This window comes from Aythya marila, assembly GCF_965140915.1.
Source record: "Aythya marila genome assembly, chromosome: 17".
NCBI classification, from domain to species: domain Eukaryota; kingdom Metazoa; phylum Chordata; class Aves; order Anseriformes; family Anatidae; genus Aythya; species Aythya marila.
Genome location: NC_139058.1, coordinates 13,519,409 through 13,539,547, shown reverse-complemented (window position 1 = coordinate 13,539,547; position 20,139 = coordinate 13,519,409). Strand labels below are relative to the sequence as shown.

The 20,139-nt window shown below is 37.3% G+C and overlaps 1 protein-coding gene across 2 annotated transcripts in view; it reads left to right on the top strand.

The window, feature by feature from the left end:
• ADGRD1 (adhesion G protein-coupled receptor D1) overlaps positions 1-20,139 on the top strand; it is a 160,709-nt gene that overhangs the window by 122,344 nt on the left and 18,226 nt on the right. For both annotated transcript variants that reach the window (XM_082774387.1, XM_082774386.1), the window contains one exon: positions 6,467-6,558. In XM_082774387.1, the coding sequence (XP_082630513.1) occupies positions 6,467-6,558 (92 nt within the window). The remainder of the gene's footprint in view (positions 1-6,466; positions 6,559-20,139) is intronic.

The window sequence follows — 20,139 nt, the reverse complement described above, 5'->3', positions numbered from 1 at the left end:
ACTGGAGAGTTGCTGTGCAATAAGGGCAGATTTTTATTTATTCTTTTTAACCTAAGTGAAATCATATACATGCAAATAAGGAACACTTATCATTGGATTAGAGTTGGCTAAACAGCTCTGGACTTTGTTCCTCCAAACTTAATTTCTTGTTGGCCTGTACCTTTGACCTTCTGTAAGCTTATATTCAAAGACACGTAGATATTGATGATTGGACAGCAACTACCATACCGTAATATTTGAACATCTCCTCTCACATTAGCGCTTGCTTTCTGGCCATTGTTCAGCTGCAAAGGAGGAAATGAGATGCAACCAGAAAAATCAAATCTCTCCCAGCTGCTGTTCAAAGATAGTATTAATCAAAACATGCTAGATAGTGAAGCACTTACTCACCTGAGTGAGAACAGCCTTTAACAAATTGTATGTGTAGCTGCTTGCTATGAAAGTACAGGTTTAACTGTCTGGCTCTCAGATATATTATTTGTGCAGCTCAAGTTATATTCTTGTAGGGATACAAATATTTTGTGAAAGAGAAAGAATGAGCTCACAAGGTTGATCCGTGTAGAGCAATTTGTTAAATAGTCTAAACCCAGCTTTGCCCAAAATAGCAGCAAGCTGGCTGACAAATTATTTTCTCTGGGCATTGAATATGCTAGCTGAAAAATATGTTAGCGCCTTTAGGGAAATAACAAGGCTAAACACTATTTTGTGCATGCATGTGTGCCTGGGCTCTTTAAGTAGAAAATTAGCCACTACTTGTTTGAACCAGTGTTTAGCTTTGAAAATAAGCCTCAAAAAGCATTTTTTGACTACTCCCATCCAGTTTCTCTCTGCCAAGTAAAAGGATTATGCTGTGCAGAAAACAGGGGAACTGCTCCTTTCAACTCCTACTCCCTTGAGACTAGGCAGACTCGGTCTACTTTGTCCTGCACCAGCCTCACAGTCACTACAGACATCATGGAGACTTAACACAGAGTGATGTGGTAGGAGTGTGACTGGGAAAAAATACTCACACATACTTTTCTGGGGAGTAGTTCGCAGAACCTCCCAGCCCTACATGGATTCCTGTACCAAAAGTGTTTTTTTTCTTTGGAGTTTGAGGAAAGAAATAGATGTGTAGGTCTATGTGTAGGTCTTTTGGCTTCTACCCGTACCTTAAGGTTTAAGGATCACTCTCCACCCCCAACTCCCCTGTTCCCAGCCACAACACCCAAATCTCATACAGCAACTTCACAAGAAAATTGTTGCATTTAATTTGGAAACGAACTTCATCTTAGCCAATATTGGCCTAGGAAAACATGTCTTCAAAGGAAAAAAAAAAAAAAAAAAAAGCAAAAACAAAACTTGACAAAGCACCTGAATTTTTGGAGCAAGACAGTAAAAGCTTCTGGCAGAAGGCTTTGTTTGTTCTCGACCATCTGCTACTTTGGTGTGTTTCCATAGATATGGCAGAATTAAGGAAATTCTGCTGAAAGCATCTGTGTACACAGAGCAGTGGGTGTGCTACAGACAGGGAACAATCCATTGTTGGGGGAAGACTGGGCTGTAGTGGCAAATTCCTTCTATTGTTTTCCCTGTAAGTTGTTATTTTCCTGGTGCTTTTTCACAAGTCCTTCTAATAAACAGAATTTTTATGGAGCTAAATGATTGTAATTAGCATACTGCTGAAGCAATTCTGTGCTGTGGGGACACCAGCTTTGTAACCAGTGTCTTCAGATGGGGCTTCATGAATTTGGATCCTAGGCTGAGACTGCTATTGCTGGCTTCAACTGATGCTTGTTTATGAATATTAAATATACAGAAAAAGATTTGCTCTCTTTGTACCTGCTGCTCATACCTGATTTAGTAAGTTCCGTTGGCCTGATGGTATTTACTCATACCTTTATATACCTGTGCAGAATTAAGCTAATTTTGTATGTTGAATAGTATTTTACTCTGCAGGTAGGCCCACTGATTTAAAAGTGGCAATATGTGTCCTTTATTAGACATCATTCATCATGGAAGAGGTGACGGATTTGGCCCATAATATTTGAAGGTGTTGAAACAGTAGGATTTTTCAGGCATTGAAATCAAGTACATACTTAAGTGTTGTGGTGGAATAGAGCACAAATGCACAGATCACAGCAGCAAAGTTTCTTTATTTTTCTTATTAGCACTCAGTTATAAGTGATTTTATTATTTTAAAATTGAATGTATTCATTATTTTAAAATTAAATTTCTTATCAGTTTACAAACAGAAAGTCGTGAAATGCTTTTTAGGATGATGGGACAGATTCTAAGAAATTAAAAATGAGGGATTAGTATCAGAAAAAACTATAAGTCAAGGATCTGTCCCATCTTTTATTTAGTATTTATTTTGTTGTGTATTTCTTTCCAGCCTCAAAGGTTTACTTTGCTAGTAAGCTCTGATTGGAGCAATGTTGTATGCATTAACGTGAAGCCATGCACAAGAAATCCAAAATAACTCAGTGTAGCCTGTTCAGTCTGTAATTGGTCTGGGATAGCTGGGAGTGGCATCAGGCTTTCCAAAACCATTCCCCCAGTTTTGAGCAACATTCTAATTTAATTGAATCTCTGTGTATGGAAATGCATAATGATGTGACCTAGCAATGGGCTGCAACTCCAACAGCTTGGAGGGTTGGTGTGCTACTAGTGATGTCATGATTAGGATAAAATTAACTCACACCATTGGAGAATATGTTAAACCTCAGGTTGGAAGAGCCAGTTATAATTCCCTGTACCATTGCCCAAAACTGAAGTGGAGCTTAAAATAGTTTGTGGTTTTAGAGAAAAACTGGTCAATGGATTTAATTAAAGCAATATGTTTTATCCATTTTTTTCCCTCTGTGCTGCCAAGCCTCTTCTTGGCTAGGATGCAACTCAGGGGATTTCTGCACTGCGCTAAAGAAACAACAAAAATCTCAGGAGACTTGGATGAAAGCTGGGTGAAAACCCTGCAAAAGAATAAGTGAGGGAAAGAATTTGTCTCACTATTTCTATTCCAGCTTTGTAAAAAACTCAAAGACAGCAAGGCAACTCTTTGAAAAGCTAACCAACCTAACCTGGAATTAAAGATGCATTTCTGCACCTCTGTGGCAAACGTCCCTGATAGCTGTATTAATTCTGCTCTTACAGGGAGATTGGGTCAAATCCTACTGGGTCAGTTGACAAAAGGCTATAGAATTAGGTGTTGCAATTGTAGACAGTTCTTGCAGGTCAAACCTTTTTAATTTTTTTCATCTCTCTGCTCCTCTAAGCAGGACTGTATGGTCAAGAAAACAAAGTTTGGCTCATGCTTTTTGTGTTTTTCCATGTTCAAAAATCTAATCCAAAGAAATATTGAAAAGAAGTATACCTATAAAAGAGGTTCGTTTTATGCATTTAACTCTTCACCTGATCTGACAATATTTAATCAGGTAAAGTTGTCCCCAGCGTAAGCCAGAGCTCCCTGATGTCACTGGAACCTTTCCATGGGCTCCAGTGGGCCTTACCTCAAGCCTACCATAAGGGCAACTGGCAGCTCCTTCAGATTTTGCAGAGCTGCCAGTGCCTGAGGTCAGACCAGCTGCCTTGAAAGGAGTCCTGTGAGTTAGGAAATGTACTATTGTTATTAGCCATATTTTTTTTGAAAAATAAAATGTGGTCAGTGCCTACAAAAAAAAATAAATAAATAAATCTATGTATGTTCTTGTGTACTTTTAAGGCAAAAAAACTGCAACTGTCAGGCAATCTGGCCTTTCAGGAAAGTAAGAAGTATGAGCTATATACATTTCTTTTATCTAAATGTTTATTCTCCTACTTTGAATGTTCTGATATATGCTAAAACATAATGAGTGTTTCATCAACTAAGAATTCCTCTATTAAAGTAATTGGCTAAGTATTTATTTCAGATGCCAAAAAATCACTAGAGGAGCAATTCAGTGGCTATATTTTGGTTTCCCATTACAAGGACAATGGAAATACCTCCATGCTTTGATTACTAAAACATTAACAAAAGAAGATATTCATAGCTAATCTGTTTATTTAGGCTGCAAGAGATTACTCTAATTTCTCAAAATACCTAAACAAAAATTTTCAAGTGGCTTAGGAAATTTAAACATAGAACTTTGGGACCTGAGTGTAAGGGCTGGTTGCTAATTTTACAAGTACCTTATCTTTATCAGCAGACAGATCACAGTCCTTCCTTCTCATCTTATAAACATGTAACTAAAGCACCCTGGATATGATATGATTACACCGGCTGAAAGAGGTGCTCAAGGCCTTCTTAAATTACAACTTTAGACAATCCAAAATATAAAGGAAATTAATTTCCAATCTCTCTTTCCCACTCTCTCTCTCTTTTTTATTTATTTATTTATTTATTTTTTTATAATAAATTAATACTCAGCTAAAAATGCTTAATTTTTGCTTTAGCAAACTATACAGTTTCTGTGTCCTTAGAGGCTATCTTGTCATGTTCTGATGACCACATCCTAGGGTTCATGTCCAGTCTGAAAGTTTGCAAGATTCTGAGTATGCCTTTGTTGGTGCTTATTATTTATAACTTTCATTGACTTTGGTAAGATGTAGGGACTTCAGAATGTAAGGAATGAGGAGTCTTGACTTCACTGCAGTTTATTTTCTTAGTATTTTAAAACACATTACATATGCGCAATATGCATATTTTTTAAAATGCTATGCAGAAAGTAAAATCTAGGAAAATCTGTGTATAAAGAATTAGGAATGGAATAAAGAGCTAGAGTTAAGTGCTTGTGAGGTTGGAAGGAGCATGCTGTTTGCAGTTATCAGAAAAAGGGTCCATGCAGGAACTGTGCCAAGTTGAACTTGTGCTGTCTGTGAGACATCTGCGAAGAAATGTCAGTAGAGGAAACCGATATTTTAGATAAAAGACTAAACAAGGCTGATAAAAGATAATATGTCAGGAAAGAAGTGAAGGGTATAGAGAGGCATTTCTTGTGAAATCCTCATGAAAAGCTGCACTGAAGATGATTGTTTGGTGGACATGCAGCAAAAATTAGAGAGTTCGGAGGACAAGTAAAAGAGAGAAGTGAAAGAGAAATGTAACTTGTTCATATTCATCATTTGCTCCTTCAGCCAACGCACATATTTAGCACATAAATAGGTTTCTCAGGAATGCTTGTTACTGCCTTAAAAATATTTTCAAGATATGATTTGGTGGGAATAGGGAAAATGATCTCAAGACTATTGAATTTCATCTCTTACTAATCTCTGTAAAACCAATTGAATGAGTACACTTGTAATTGAAAAATGTTTTGGTTCCACAGAGAACTCTTTGGATGGGCTAAAAAGCTGTGGCAGAAATGAACTATCACAGCTACCCTTATACTTTACAGTAGGTGATGACCTACCCTTAGGAATCTAAAATTTAAAGACTTGTAAGATTTGAAAAATGGTATGAGAATGATTATTACCAAGTTAAACATTCTTTAGCTCAACCCCTCTCCTCCCAAAATTATAACAGTTATGTTAAAATAGATTACAATTGTTGAGTTTTAACTAATCAATAGTACTATATTGAATTCTTCTTTCTTTACGTTCTTTAGTTCAAGAGAGCTTTGTTCTTCCTTTGTTCTTAACTCGATGATAAATATCAGCTTTGTAGCTGATATGTAACTTTGGACAGAAAGGGAGAAATACGTCTTTCACCTTCACATTCTCCCCCTCTCTGTTTTCTTTAAATCCAAGGTCTCTGCAAAACAAGATGGTCTTTGCCACATCTCCGTAAAATGATAAAGTTTTCTTTACTTCTTCACCTGTGACTCCAGAGCAAACTTTCTTTTGTTGCACCTTTCAGCATTACTCTTTTCAAGATTTCCTAGATTTCTGGTGGGAGTTCTTTTCATTTTGTTGATGTTTCTGCTGGGCCTGACATAAAAAAGAGTAGAGCTTTTGAAGAGAAGAGTTCAGGCTTAACATATTTTCCTCATTGCTGGTTTAAAATAATCTCATGCTTAAATTGCAAGCAGACTTTGGTAAGAAACATGAATTATACACTGTGAAGGCTATAAGTCTGAGAGAAGTGTTTTCTGAAGCCTGTGCACATGCAAACACAATACCAAAGATCACACAGATATATACTGCTGTTCACTGAAGTTCTTGTCTAATTTGTCAGATGCTGGTAGATACAAGGATATTTATTTGTAGAGTAGATCCTGAGCACTTCAGTTGTGAATCAGTGTTTCAGTCCAGCCTTATCCTAAAGAGGCAAGCTGTTCCAGAAGTAAAAAAAAAAATCACACAAAGTGGAAGAGCTACCCACTTTCAGAACAGAGAAATCCACAGACGATGGAGGGTACCAGTCCAAAGCTGGAGGCCTTTTTTGCCAACAAATACAACAGTCAAAATTCCTATTTTCTGTTTATTTGCACAGAACACACAGTACAAGTTTGCATCTCTGACATTTGGTATTTGGTTTCTTGACCAAGTCTTGTTCCTTCTTCTTCTTCAGGTCAATATTGGTATTCTCATCGCTGTCACAAGAGTTATCTCAAGAATCAGTGCAGACAACTATAAGGTGCATGGAGATGCCAATGCCTTCAAGTAAGTTTTTCATATTCAAATTCTGTTATAACAAGTTAATAATCTCACACTAGCAATGTCATATCGTAGGGACATGAATCATGGACTTCTCCCAGAACACTGATATCATTCCTCTTTAGCAAAATGCAAATAAAGTTGAAGGCAACATATCATTCTCTTGAATGTAGCCAGTTAATATATTTTAGGAAAGCCAAATGCTGTATAGGATGAAGCCTATGGTTCACTGTGAGCTAAATTGTTTTCCTGCTTATTATAGTTTCCAGAATTTGCTGATTCATGATTTTCCTTTTTATTTATGGAGACTTTCCTCTCCCTGCTATTTTCAAAGATAAATCCCCCAGAACATTATTAATCTGTACTTGGGTGTTGCAACTATTCCACTCTTCCACAGGATAAACCTTGTTTCTAGCTCCAGTTCAGCAAAATATTTAGGCATATGCTTATCTTTAAGACTCTCTTGATAATGCAAAGCACAGAGACTTATGCTGGATTTAAATGTGTTCTTAAATTCAAGTGTGTCTTTATATTAAGGTGCTTTGAACCTCGAGGGATGTTGGCCTCTCTGAGAGTGCATTGGCTTTTAAATACTATGGTATCAGCACTAGAGGGGAAATTTAATGTAGACACATTACTGCATCTGAATACACAAGGACAATTCTGATTTCTAAAAAAATGTATAGGATAATATATGGGTAACTGAGAAGATCACTTAGTATATTGAATTTAAAGTGCTGAATATTCCATTTTGCATCTTGTATCTCCTAAAGACATTTTAGTCCAAACACATAATATACTGTTTATAACTCAAGGAGTGTGTTACTCAGAATAAAAATGGGACAATGGTCTGTGTTTAATATTTCTGAGTCACAGGCTATTCTGTGGTAAGCTTTGGTACTTCTGCTCTGAAATGGTGTCACAAAGAATCATTTTTATGCTTTGATTACTAATGTAATTTTTAAAATGCCATTAAATTTTCAATATTGGTGACAGTTACCTAATTGAAGTTAGTTTAGTTACTGTATACTTATCCAACAGGAAAAGAAAAACAGTAAATAAGTCTACACAAAAATCTATAAGATAATTATATAGTAGTGAAATGAAAAGACTTGGAATTAAAATTACTGTTTCAGGTTCAGCTGAGTCCCTGTGACCTTCAGAAATACAAAGGAAATATAGAACCTTAGGAAGCAAATAACTGTGTATTGTCAATGCCAATTTGTATCTACTATTAGAATCATAAAATAAGGGAACAACCTCCATAAATAGCTACACTGCTATCTCTATGTACTTAGATATTTCCTTACTTGTATTATAAAGAAGAGTTGATTTAACACAAGGTGTAGCCCTGCATGCTACTATATGTATATATATATATGTATATATTATTGTTTTTAAGCTATGTATGTATACATAAGTAAAACAGTTTAAGGATGGTTGAGCTAGGAATAAGACAAAATGCATTTAATTGGGAGTATATACTCTTAGTGTAAATATTATCAGCTATAGATTGAGAATGGTGGAGCTCTATAGTGAAAATGTGAGTTACGTACTAAGTATTTGTAAAGCATAGTTTTAGGTTTTGACCTAACAATAATGATGGTAGTGGAGAAAAATAATAAATAATGAGAAGATATATATGAAAATGATCATGGAATTAATTGTGTAAATGTCATTACAGAAATAAGCCCTCAGAAGAAATCTGAAATGAGAACAACATAAATAGCTGTCCAAATCTGATCCTAAAAAGTGTTTATAACCTGATTCAATACAGCAGCGAGACAGGCTGAGATTTATGTACAGAGGATGTCATGGAGAAGTAGCTGGCCTGTCTGTTGAATAAAGTTAAACATTAAGGCTTTATAACACTAGATTTCTTGTCCTTGGTACTCTTTATACAGGTGAGAAATTTATGTGTCTAGTGTAAAATCATCTGTCCATTGTACTGTTTTCCAAAAAGGAAGAGAACAAAACAAAAGTGGTTTCTGCTCTGACAGCTGCTTGGGAAACGTTTTTCATAGTGAGATGAAAATGCCTCCAACCACTAAAGAACCCTAGATGTTGATTAGAGGTTGTTAACATGTGAGAGTGAATAAGCACAGCAAAATGAATCAGTGACAGAGAGCAGAAAGAAATCAGAAAAACACAATAAGCTCTGTAGTTTCTGTCAAGTCGCTGTCAGCAAGGGCTACAAGGTAGTTTTTGAATCAACAAGTGCAATTGGCTTAGGGAGAAATCACTGAAGACCACAGACTGCTATGTATAAGATGAGCCTTAAATAAAGGGCCTGTCAGGCATCCATCTGGATAGTGCCGTTGGTTTGACATTAGCTATGGAGAAAACTGGGAATATGTTAGAAGGAATTTATCAAACACTTCTTGGAAACACATCTAAATTTAAATGGCACAATGTGATTTTGGTGAGACAAGAAACCACATTGTCACCATATTGTAATTCTTTGCTGTAGTGAAGTGTTTCGTAGAGCAGAAGGGGATTTTTTAGGGCTGTGTTCATGGTCTCAGAATGCAAAAGAAGCAAAAGACAGAATAAAGAAAATGAGAAATGCAGTGCAAGGAGCTATGCAGGGGAAACCTGCTCAATCTAATAAAGTTATTAGGGAATAAAAAGGAGAGATTTCAATGCATTATTTTCAGGCTGGAATGAAATTTGAGTAGAAAGCACAATGAGAAACACAAAGTTTCTGTCTTCAGTGGTTTCTATGATAGTACTTAAACAGAAGGGTTTTGAAGGTTACAAGTGGTAATGAGCTGAAAGGAATAGCAAAACTGGTTGGAGACTGACGAAAGTGCCTGTGACAGGAGTGTGAGAGAGGTACCAGCTGCCTCTCCTTGGTGACTCAGGCCAATATTTGTAGCTGCCTTCAAGCATTTAAGAGACCTCACCCCTGCAGCAGCTGTTCAGTTCCAATGATCAGCAGTCATAGGCATACAGGTCTGAAAACCCGAGCCTCCAGGTTTTACAGAACAGGCCCATCATCAGGATTGCCTCTTGCCAGACTTTCCTGCCAAAGGAAGAGTTTAATCACCCCAACGAGGACTGACTTCCACTCCTGCCGGCAGCCTTGGCGGGAGAGTGCCTGACCTGGGCTCATCTCCCCGAGCTTTAGAGCTCAGCAAAGCAGACACCTCCGCCCCACCTGCACTCCCTGATGGATGGATAACCGGGTGCTTCTGCTGTGCAATTCATCTCATCTGTTCAAGCCACTTGCCCTAAAAGTTCTGATTTCTCCCCAGTGAACCTGAGGGAAGCCAAGATTGCCCAGCTCCTGCTCAGACAGCCTGCACACTCTCAAGTAAGGTGTGATAACTCACACCTCTGAGGCTGTCAGTCCCAAACTGAGCAGAGATTACCTTAGCAAATTGTCTGAACAGAGATGCAGTTATGAGCCATGATGATATCAGTTAGAAAGTTTATTTATTGTTAGAGAAGTGCTAGTGCTGGAGCGTATTTGGTTTCCCTAAAGATTAATTTCTTTGGCAACACCAGTGGATATTACCAACAAGGACTTGTTTCTCTTGGAAACAGACAAAAATAAACTGATGTAATTATTTAGAGAAATTGTTCCTGATTTTCCATATGGCAACAAGTTCTCTCAAATGCTGACTCAAATGTGGCTACAGAACATACACCAGGGTGAGCCGGTGCTCAGCCCTGAAGGCAGCTTCCACCAAACTTTGTGCTTAAAAGCCAAAACAGAACAGCAAGGTGTTAACAACATTTCCTTTTTATCATAAAATTAATCAATTCATCATCTGCTCAATTCACATTCTGCCCAGAATAAAGTACAGTACGTTATGGACTGGTTGACCTTTTCAGCTTCAGATGTTGCTTCTTGTAACGAAGATATCAGACATCTTCCTGACCATTTCATTTTAGTTTCAGAGATACAGACAGGTGTGGGCATGCCTTTTTTTTGTTGTTATTTATTTTTTAAAGAAAATAAGAATACCCCCAATATCCCCAACCCATATATAGGGTAACTTGAAGGAAAGAAAAACATAAAAGAGTTAAGTTTATGATACATACATTAAAAAAAAAAAAAAAAAAGAAAGAAATAAGGAAAAAACAATTTCATTAATTAACCAGTATACAATCAGATGCTAATTAATACCCAATAGACTCTTGTGACAGTTTGGATAGTAAATAGTTGGTCATCGTAGGATTTGTGTGTGTGTGAATGGTCACTTTTTTAGCATCTGAAACTTCAACTCTCCAAGAAGAATTTGCTGGTAAGAGATGAGCAAGGAATTATGATGTGCTCCTATTTCTTTTTTGAATTGACTTAAGAACATGCTTTTTACACTGTTTTCTGAAGCATATTGAATACAAATTTATAGAATATGAGCTGTTTCACTTAGTTGTGATCGATTGATTATATTTGAACATTTTATTAGCTGATTAGCTATTGACTCTCAGCAAAATAATTTAATCTACTAATTCAGATGCAGCTTTCTGAGTTGTTTTTTTTTTTTGCATCCATGGAACACATTTTCCACCAAAAAGCTAATTTGAATGTTTTACATTATAGAATGCTGAATCAAATATCTTGAAAACTTTAAATGCATATACACATTTGTTTGCACTATCCATTCTTCTTGACTGGGCTTCTTGACTTCTATTTAAGGAAATAATTAATCTTATGTTTGAGTTTAAACATATGAGTAGGCTCTCTGAGCTTAATGCAATTAAAGCAGATTAGTTTAATGGAATTGCTCACGTGCTTGAAAAGACACGTGAGTACTTCTTTTACTTCTTTGAGTTATGGACTTTTTTTTTTTTTTTACTTATTCCCACTGCATTTAAAATCTTAATTCCTCTCTTAGTGCACTCATGTACTCTGGCTAACAACTAAATAGCTTTTGTCTTGCTGCTCTACCTCTTCAAAGCCTTACATTCTATTACCCAAGAGAAGAACTCTTCCAAGTAGGTTGTTTGATTACCTGAGTTACCTGGCTACTGAATTACAAGGGTTAAAATATAATACAGTTGTCATAGACCATAGATTTGCAGTAAGATTATTAGGAACTGTAAAAGCAGAAGAATGCAAAGCATGTCTCTGTGTCAGTAATAGCCATTTTAGTCTAGAATCGAAGATATCATCCTTAACCATATCACTGTGCTTCTGCAGCTAGTTCACTTTTGTATTGTATTGTCTAGAAGAGACAGAATTTCATTAACGTTTTCTTGAATAAATTGCTAACTCCAACTCTTACTCAGTACTTTCTCACTGCTTGCTCTGAAATGGCCCAATGAGTTGGAAAAATCGGTATCCTTTTTATAAAGTGCACACTTCAGAAGCCAGTGAACCAGAAGTGATAGCTATCATAATACCCACAGAGAAAGAAATTACAATATAATTAGAAATATTTCTTAGCTTTTTACCCTATTCTTTCTTTTATTTTACTCATTTCCCTCATCCCTCAAAGCCTGATCCTCACTCAGTAAAATAATGAAACAGTCTCTGAATTCTCTGTCGAGGGAGGGAATAACACTTTCTCTGCTTAGTTAAATTAATGACTGAAAAATGGAACAAATCACAGTAGCTGTGGTGCATAAGAGCAACACAGGGCGTGAAGAAAAGCTCACCAGGGCAAGCAAGTAATGTAAATTGTGTTAGCTCATACTGCATTTTTGAATATAGCTTAAACCATTTTGGATGAAACTGAAATCTGGGTACATGGGTTTAATGCAAGTCTGTTACTTCCTTTGGTAATTTGGGAAAAAAAAAAAAAAGTTGTACTGAAAGATTTTCCCTGTGACAGATACAAATACATGAGGGCTGTCTTCCAACAGCTCATGACGCTGCAGACATCTGTATGGTTTAAATGTGTAATTGACCGTTCCAAAGCACTTTGCAAAGCCATCTATTATATTCCAGCAGCACACCAAATGCACAGTGGCAAATTGCTCATCCATTTAATCAATGATCCATTCCATGTCATGACTCTAAATCAGTATTTTTCTTTGTTTATAAACATAGTGCCTGCCTTTCAGCCCAGTCACCTTTTGTCTGGGATAGCACTCCTCCAAGTTAGAGCTGCTAACTTCGGTGCTTTTAACTTAAGGCTTTATTCTGCAAGGTACTGTGTATTAGTTGCATTTTGTTCTTGTGATTCAGTGCCTGTTTCATGTCATTTGCAGTGCAAAGACTTCTTTTTCTGAGGATTATTTCCAGCTGTTCATTTTCACAGGATGCAGTTGTCAATCACGACACTTGAAGCTCTCCTGAGAGGTCTCCTACCATAACCTCCCTACGTGCCTAACTTCCACCCCTTTGCAATACCATTAGAGAATTTCTTTTTCTCTCCCCTCCTGCCTTCAAGGGTTAGGAACAAGTTACAATCTGCAGTAAAACTCTTCTGAAAGTCCACAGGGATTCAAGATCCATAGTGCTAGAAAATCTGTTCTGTGCCTTGCTGGCAGATGCTGCACACGCAGCCCCGAGAGACATGGAGCCCCTGCTTCTGTGTGCTCTGTTGAAAGAGAAACAAGCTTTTCTCATTTGCTGAAGGAGAGCCATCAGTTAGAAAGAGCAGCCTGGCAAGTCAAATCTGCCTTCAGCAATTCTTTTTCTTGACAGTTTCTAACTGTGTGTAAGAAATCCTGTTCATTGAACAGGGTTTCAAATAACGTGAGCGATGTACCTCATGGAAGCTCTTGAAAGGAGGAGGGGGACTGGCAATAAAATAAATAATTAAAAGGAAAGTATTAAGCAATGACAATTAGAGAGCTGAAGTGCTACCGCCAATGATAATGTCCTCAACAAAATTAAATTTTTGGCTCATTGAATATGACAAATACAAATGCCATTTGGGTATCTTCTTATTAGATTCCAAGTTTCAGACTGAAAATACATGGGTTTGAATGCTGGCGATGAGAATATTAACAAGGAAGTGCTAACCTTTTTGTAACCATAATGACAGTAATGGTAGTGCTTGTTTTACTGCAGATGCTAAGAATCGGGCCACTGGAGAGAAGCTCCAGGCCATGTGATAGCTCAATCACATTTCAGGAGGGGTGGTGAAAGCTTAGAAGTACATAAAACATCACTGCAGAGGGGAGGCTGTTCTCCAAGAGCACAGTAAAATGGACAAAGAGAGAGAATCTTAAACATATGAAAAAATTAAGCATCTTTTAGCTTCCAGTAATGGGAGCAGAGTAGCAAAGCTACTCTGAGTTGATCACCTGAAGCTGCTGGGTTTGTGTCTTTGAATGGCTTTCAGAATTGGTTGCACAAATGTCTGTCATGGCTAATCCTGGTGCCAGGAGTGACAAATGATCCTGTCTTGTGGCTGAGCTGGAAAAGATGATATTGTGAGTCCTTTCACAGCTAATTTTTTCTTGGTTGTCTTCTTCTGAGCCAAGATTATCCTTTGTGGGAATTGGTTTCCTTCTGTCTTTTCTTCTTAAAAAGGATTTACTGCACAAGGGTGAGCAAGGCCTGCTGATTGTCGGCTCCAAAGCAGCAAGCAATTCTGATCCTTGTGTGCTCCTTTCTTTCTGTATTAAGAAGGGTAGTAAGGATACAATGCTAACAGTGATAAAAATGGTAATATGTCTCTGTCCCTAATGTCTGTACCACCAATCCCCTGGCAGGGGAATGTTAGGTTTCTCTGTATAAGGTTGGGATTTCTGAAGTGTCCAACACTAACACAAGTTCAGGAAGTATCAAACAACTAATTCTATTTGCCCTCTCTGAAACTGCTTTAAAGGTTTCGGGGATGAAGGTGGCGGGGATGCCTATGCACATTGATTGAAAAGGGGGTTGGTTTGGGCATTTCTAGTCTAAATTCTTTGTGGATAACACACGTGGTACAACAACATCAGCAAAAGATAAATAGCAGCTATGGTTCTACCCTGCCTCTACCCTGCCTCATGTGGCTTGAGACATTGTAAGAAATCTCTACTATAATCCATTGGGTGACTTTCATTTTTGGGACAGCTAGCACATATTTCTTTCTGTTTTTTTTTTTTTTTTTTTTTTTTTTTTTTCCCAGTTTTAATACCTTCAACTCACTGGATCTAAAAGTAGTTGAGTGAAAGACAAATGAGTCTTGGGGGCTATGTAAATTGTTTTATATAACAAGGTCCATAATGTACTCTTCTAGGTACAAAGAATACTGGGAAAACTTGATATTTAAGAGGTGCTGGATTTTCTGAGTATAAAGATATAAGACTTTTCATTGTGGATGCTTAGGCATGTTTGTCTTCATAGCTGAATGTCAGGATAGAATGAGGTTTATTAAAACTTAGTTATTAAATCCCTGTGATGAAACTTAGCTCTGAGCACAACAGAATCAGTAATGGAAGGGAAGGGTGTGAAGGAAAGTGTCACACCAGGACACTGTTCAGCTATTTCTCATCTTCAGTGTCTAGAAAACTGTGTTGTGCTTATTGATCCATGATTGAATAAATCCCCTGATCCCACCCTATCAGTCCCTGGTAGATGTTAAGAGCAGTTGCTGCTGGTGAAAGCTGTTCTCTGCAGGAGCTTGAGGCTACACTACATCAAGATGGAGCCTCCTTAAGTCAAATTGGGATTTATATGAATTTAATGAGAACATAACTTTGGGCTGGCCCCATGCCTACGGCTGCGTTGTTCCTGATGAGTCTTTGCAGTGTACACAGTGCCAGCATACACAGGAGTTGGGTCAAAGATGCTGCTAGTGATATGATGTTGTGGCACATGGGAACAACGCAGCTGGTTTTGTTTTGTTTTGTTTTGTTTTGTTTCCCCCCAAATGTCTGAAGAATAACACATTTCTTTACTTTACCTTAACATTTGACTTATTCATAGCTTTACCTTAAATTCTGTACATGTTCAGCTGGTAGCATCGAGTGTGTGTGTTATTTTTCATTAACTGAAGATGTTCATGCTGCCTTACTGGCAAATCTTCCAATGCTTTTACAGATATTTTTCATCCAATGGAAAGGATCAGTGGCTAGCCAATCGTCTCATTTGTAAATCGCTTGCTGCTTTCAAAGGACCTAATGCACCAGTGCAAATTCCCTCCCAGGTTTAGAAACTCAATTTTCTTGATGGAAACTGTCACTATTGTAGTTAAAAGAATCTTTCTGGCATATCAGTCATTACTAAACTATTGTAACTGCTTTGCATGAATGAATTTTCTGGAAACACTGATATCTATAAACATGCTCCAGGAACCTACTTGAGCAGCTGTTCATTTTTAAATGCATTTTTTTCTTTTTCCTTCCTCTTTTTTTTTTTTTTTTTCTTTTTTTCTGTTTTCCCTTCAGAACATTGCTTTACAAGCAGAATAGTTTGCAGGGTACTTCCTTGTATGCTAAGGACACAAGCCTCCTGGTGACTTGCTGTGTGACCCTAGTCACAACTTGCTTATTTATTTTTTTCTCTCTCTTTTATTTGTTCTCTTCCTCTTTATGTTTTTTTTTTTCCCATGCTCTATCAGCTTTGTAAGTCACGTCTCTGAAGAGACATGATAAGTCTAAGGACTTCAGTGGGGTTTAACTCTTTGTACAGCTATGGATTTGGACCCTGATGCCTGTTAGATTTGCGATAACAGAAAATGTTACCTTTGGAAAATCAGCAGTGAAAAAGAGCTTTGGAGAGCTTTTGGTTTGTTTGTTTGTTTGTTTGTTCATTTTGTTTTGTTTAAAAAAATGCCCTAATTGCCTTTAGATTTCAGTTCTTTAACATCTGATTTTAATCCATAAAAATAGCAGTAGCAGGAGGATGGTGTTGTGTGAGTCATTGCATTATGGCTGGTACCAGAGTAACAATTAAATGCTGGTTGTTCATCATTAAATGGTACAGTTCACTGTGAATAGCAATAACTGCAAGAGTTTTCTTGAATTTCTGCATTTACATCCTTGGTCCAATTTATAATCCTGGAATTCTGTGTCAGCTTTATGCAGAATAATAACACAAATATTATAGTTATACCGTTGCATAAAGTAAATGCTTATTTAAATATGCAGCTTGTGTAGAGCTCTAGGCAACCATGTAAATCACTACCTAGTCTGACACAGGTCTTAGCTAAGTGTGATTTACATATTTTCCTGACAATGCTCTCACAAAGTAAATAAAATAGATGAAAAATATGAGTAAATCCAATAAAGAAAAAGTCCTATTTTTGAATCAGAAGTCCTTTCAAATTTTAAAATACTGTCCTCATGTAAGTAATAAAATTCCATTAACCACAGATATGATATAGGTGTTTTGGAAATAGATATTGGAATTATACCCAATTCTTTTCTCTTGAAAAAGATGTGAGGCAGAAATGTATATTTAAGTGAAAGAAACAGAATTCAAAAAAATACACACTTTTTGATTGGAACAATATTAGAAATAATCAAAAAGGTAGTTAAATCAGATGATAATTGAAAGCATGAGTACATCAGGAATAGTGATTTCCCAGATTGTCAAAGGTAATCGCCCCATGAAGAACCATGTTCTTTAATTTTATAGTGCTTATTATCCCCAGTGAGTCTAACGTACCTTCTCCAGCAGAACTCCCAAGTTAGCTGCATAATTTTAATAAAGATTTTTAAAAAATAAGGAAAGTCAGAATATGGTAATAGAACAATGAGGCCTTGGCTGTTTTCATATGACTAGAGATATCAATAGTCAGATTACTTGTTCAAAAAAAATAAGCAGCAATAGTCAGTCATAAATACATATGGAGCAACATAAAAAAGCTTGTCGTTAGCTGTTGTCTGAGCCCCCAGTACAGACCAAGAGAATTGGCAAATCATCAACAGACTAAAACACTCAGAAATTTAAAGAAAAAAAAAAAAAAAAAAGCACAGAGTCTACTTTTCAATTTCATAATGTATATGGGACCACAACTGTACTCAATACTGTTCTTACTAAAGCTTGAGACAGTTCCCAAAAGCCAAGAGAGCCTCAGACACAAGCACTGGCATTGAGGCAGGTCCCCACTGCCACCTACCTCCATAGGGACCATGGACCAGCTGGCCATCAGCCTGCAAACCTGCAAAAATCCCTCAAATGGGTGGCACAAGACAGCCTGCATGTTCTAAAGAGGATAGTATGGAAGTACACAGATTTTTCTAGCTTTTCCATTTGCAGGTAGGTCCTTGGAGAGGTGAGAATCCAGCCCATTAGTAAAACATTTTGATTTCAACAACTAGAAAATATTTTGGAGAAATTTTTCTGGCCTCTTCCTGGGCATTTTTGTAAGTAATACAGCATCAGCTATGACGTTAACTTTGATAAACATGATAAAAGCCATATGTTCCCTAGTTTCTTTAAAACCAATTTAATAAGATACTGAGTTCCTCACATTACAGCGCTACACAGCTGAATGCTTTTCTGCATTTTGCATTATCCTCCAAAGCAACAGTCAAGCAGTTTTCAGAAACCAGGCAGCAAAGCAGCACAATCATGGTTGTATGCCGGCAATACTTTTTTTCCCCCTTATGTACATTTGAGACAGGCGATCTAGCAAGTATATGGCTATTTATTTGCCAGTACTGGAGTTAAAGCTTGTATGAACCATTACACAGAAAATTACTTTTCTTTCTCAGTTTATATGCCTGACCTTGACAGCTTTGCTGTTCGCTGATACGGTTACCATGGAAATGGAAGAATGATCTTTCTGTTGATATCATTGCATAATTAAGGGTCACTGATGCCATTTAGGTCAAGAGATCATTTTCAGAGTTCAGATTCTCATGGGGATGAATGTTGTTATTCTACAGAAATCCTGTGTGTGGGTTGATGTGATTGTTACTCTGTCATCCTAAATGAAGCCCCACAGACTTCAAGCTAAGAGCCAGAAATATTTACCAAATCTACAGATTTCCAATAAACTCATGTCCATGAGGCTGCTTTCTTTGGACATTCACAGGTACACAAAACTACCAAGCTGTGAGGTTTGTTGCCACTTGTCAGCTGAAAAGCGGTAACTGGCTGTGTAATTCCTTCTGACCACTTTGAGTAGTGTGTAAAATACAATGCTTATATTGGTAAAAAGCCTCCAGTGATAGAAAGTTGAGTCTCTTCAGGGTGTAGCTGGTTCAGAAGTTTTTCCATATTAGCTTCTCTTAAGAAGCCTGACATTTCTACAAGGGCAGTTAAAGAAAGGACAAATAGGAATCTGTCTTTCTCCAGTGGGTGCTGGCAATAGTTTCTTGCCCTGCTGAAGCAAACTTCAAAACCCGAGACCCTTTTTAGGATACTGCTTCCTTTAGGACAGGCAATGCTTTCTAGCTTACTGATCATTTTTGTTGCTTGCCTCCAGAGTCTTTCCAGAAAGACCACACTGTTCATGAAGAACGATAGCCCAACCAAAGTACGATGCTCCAGCTCAGGCATCACCAGTACTGAGCACAAGATAGTGGGCAATCTATATTTTTAATGGATAGTGTTGGTGGTTTGACACTGCAGAGCAAAAAGAAAAAAAAAAAAAAAAAAAAAAAAAAAAACCTTGCAATGGGATTACATTACATCAGTGCCTGCAGTTTTACCAAAATAAAACAAAAAACGGTTTTATAAAATTTGCATTTCATTAACAATATCATTAAATCAAGCTAGTTCCATACTAACAGCTAATCCTATGCTTTAGACAACTCTTGAACTGTTGAGGAAAAAAAGACACCACCTGTGTTACCCCCAGGGTTTGGCAAGCCAAAATAGATGTTATGCTGCCATACTGTTCCCATTTTGTTTCCCTTTCTTTTTACACAGAGGTTTCTGAAAGGTCTGTCTGCCTATATTTTCTGGCTCTCTGAGCAGATCTACATTTTTGATATACCCTTTCTTTTTTGCTGCGTTTCTGTTCTGAGCAAACCATGCCCTTTCACATCAGTATTCCAGTCATATGAATAGTTCCATCAAATCTCTGTTATATAAGGAAAGTCGAATACTATGAGGTTCTTTTCATAACTTCTGTAATTTGACAATCCCTCTTTATTAGCACTGGGTCTGTCATCTTGGTTTACTGCCGGGAAAACAAAGATTTGCGCTGCATGATATAAGGACTATAAAAAAGATTTAGATGGCTGTAAATCGTGCAATAAGACTAATTTCAGTATATTGTTTCAAGATGACTTGTGGAGATTTAGCCAATTAAAAATAGTTAGCATTGGGCTAATACAGTTCCTCATGCAGGGAATACCCAGGAACAGGCTATACAGAAAGCTGTCATGAGATGGAAGAAGTCCTGCACTGGGAGCTTTGAAAATGGCTAAGACAATGGAGACTGCAGTGGAAGAAATTATTAGGTGCAAATGTTGGAGAAAAGAGTAGGTGACATGTAGCCTGGTCCATCTGGCACCCACCGGCATGATCTATCCCTTTGGGACATTTCCATTGCCTTGTCCTTGGAAGAGATAGGTAATGAGTTTTCTGGGAATAAGCTGTCGTAACAAATTCCTTCTCCTGTGCTGAGTCCAATGCAGAGCTGGGCACAAGATCCACATTAGAGAAAGGGGAGTATCTGAAGGAACATCTGTTTTCACATATGCAGAACATCCAGAGCAGCCAAGGTTGGATTATCCTGTTAATACGATGCTCTTATAATGAACTTTATGGTCATATTTTGTCAATTAATTATT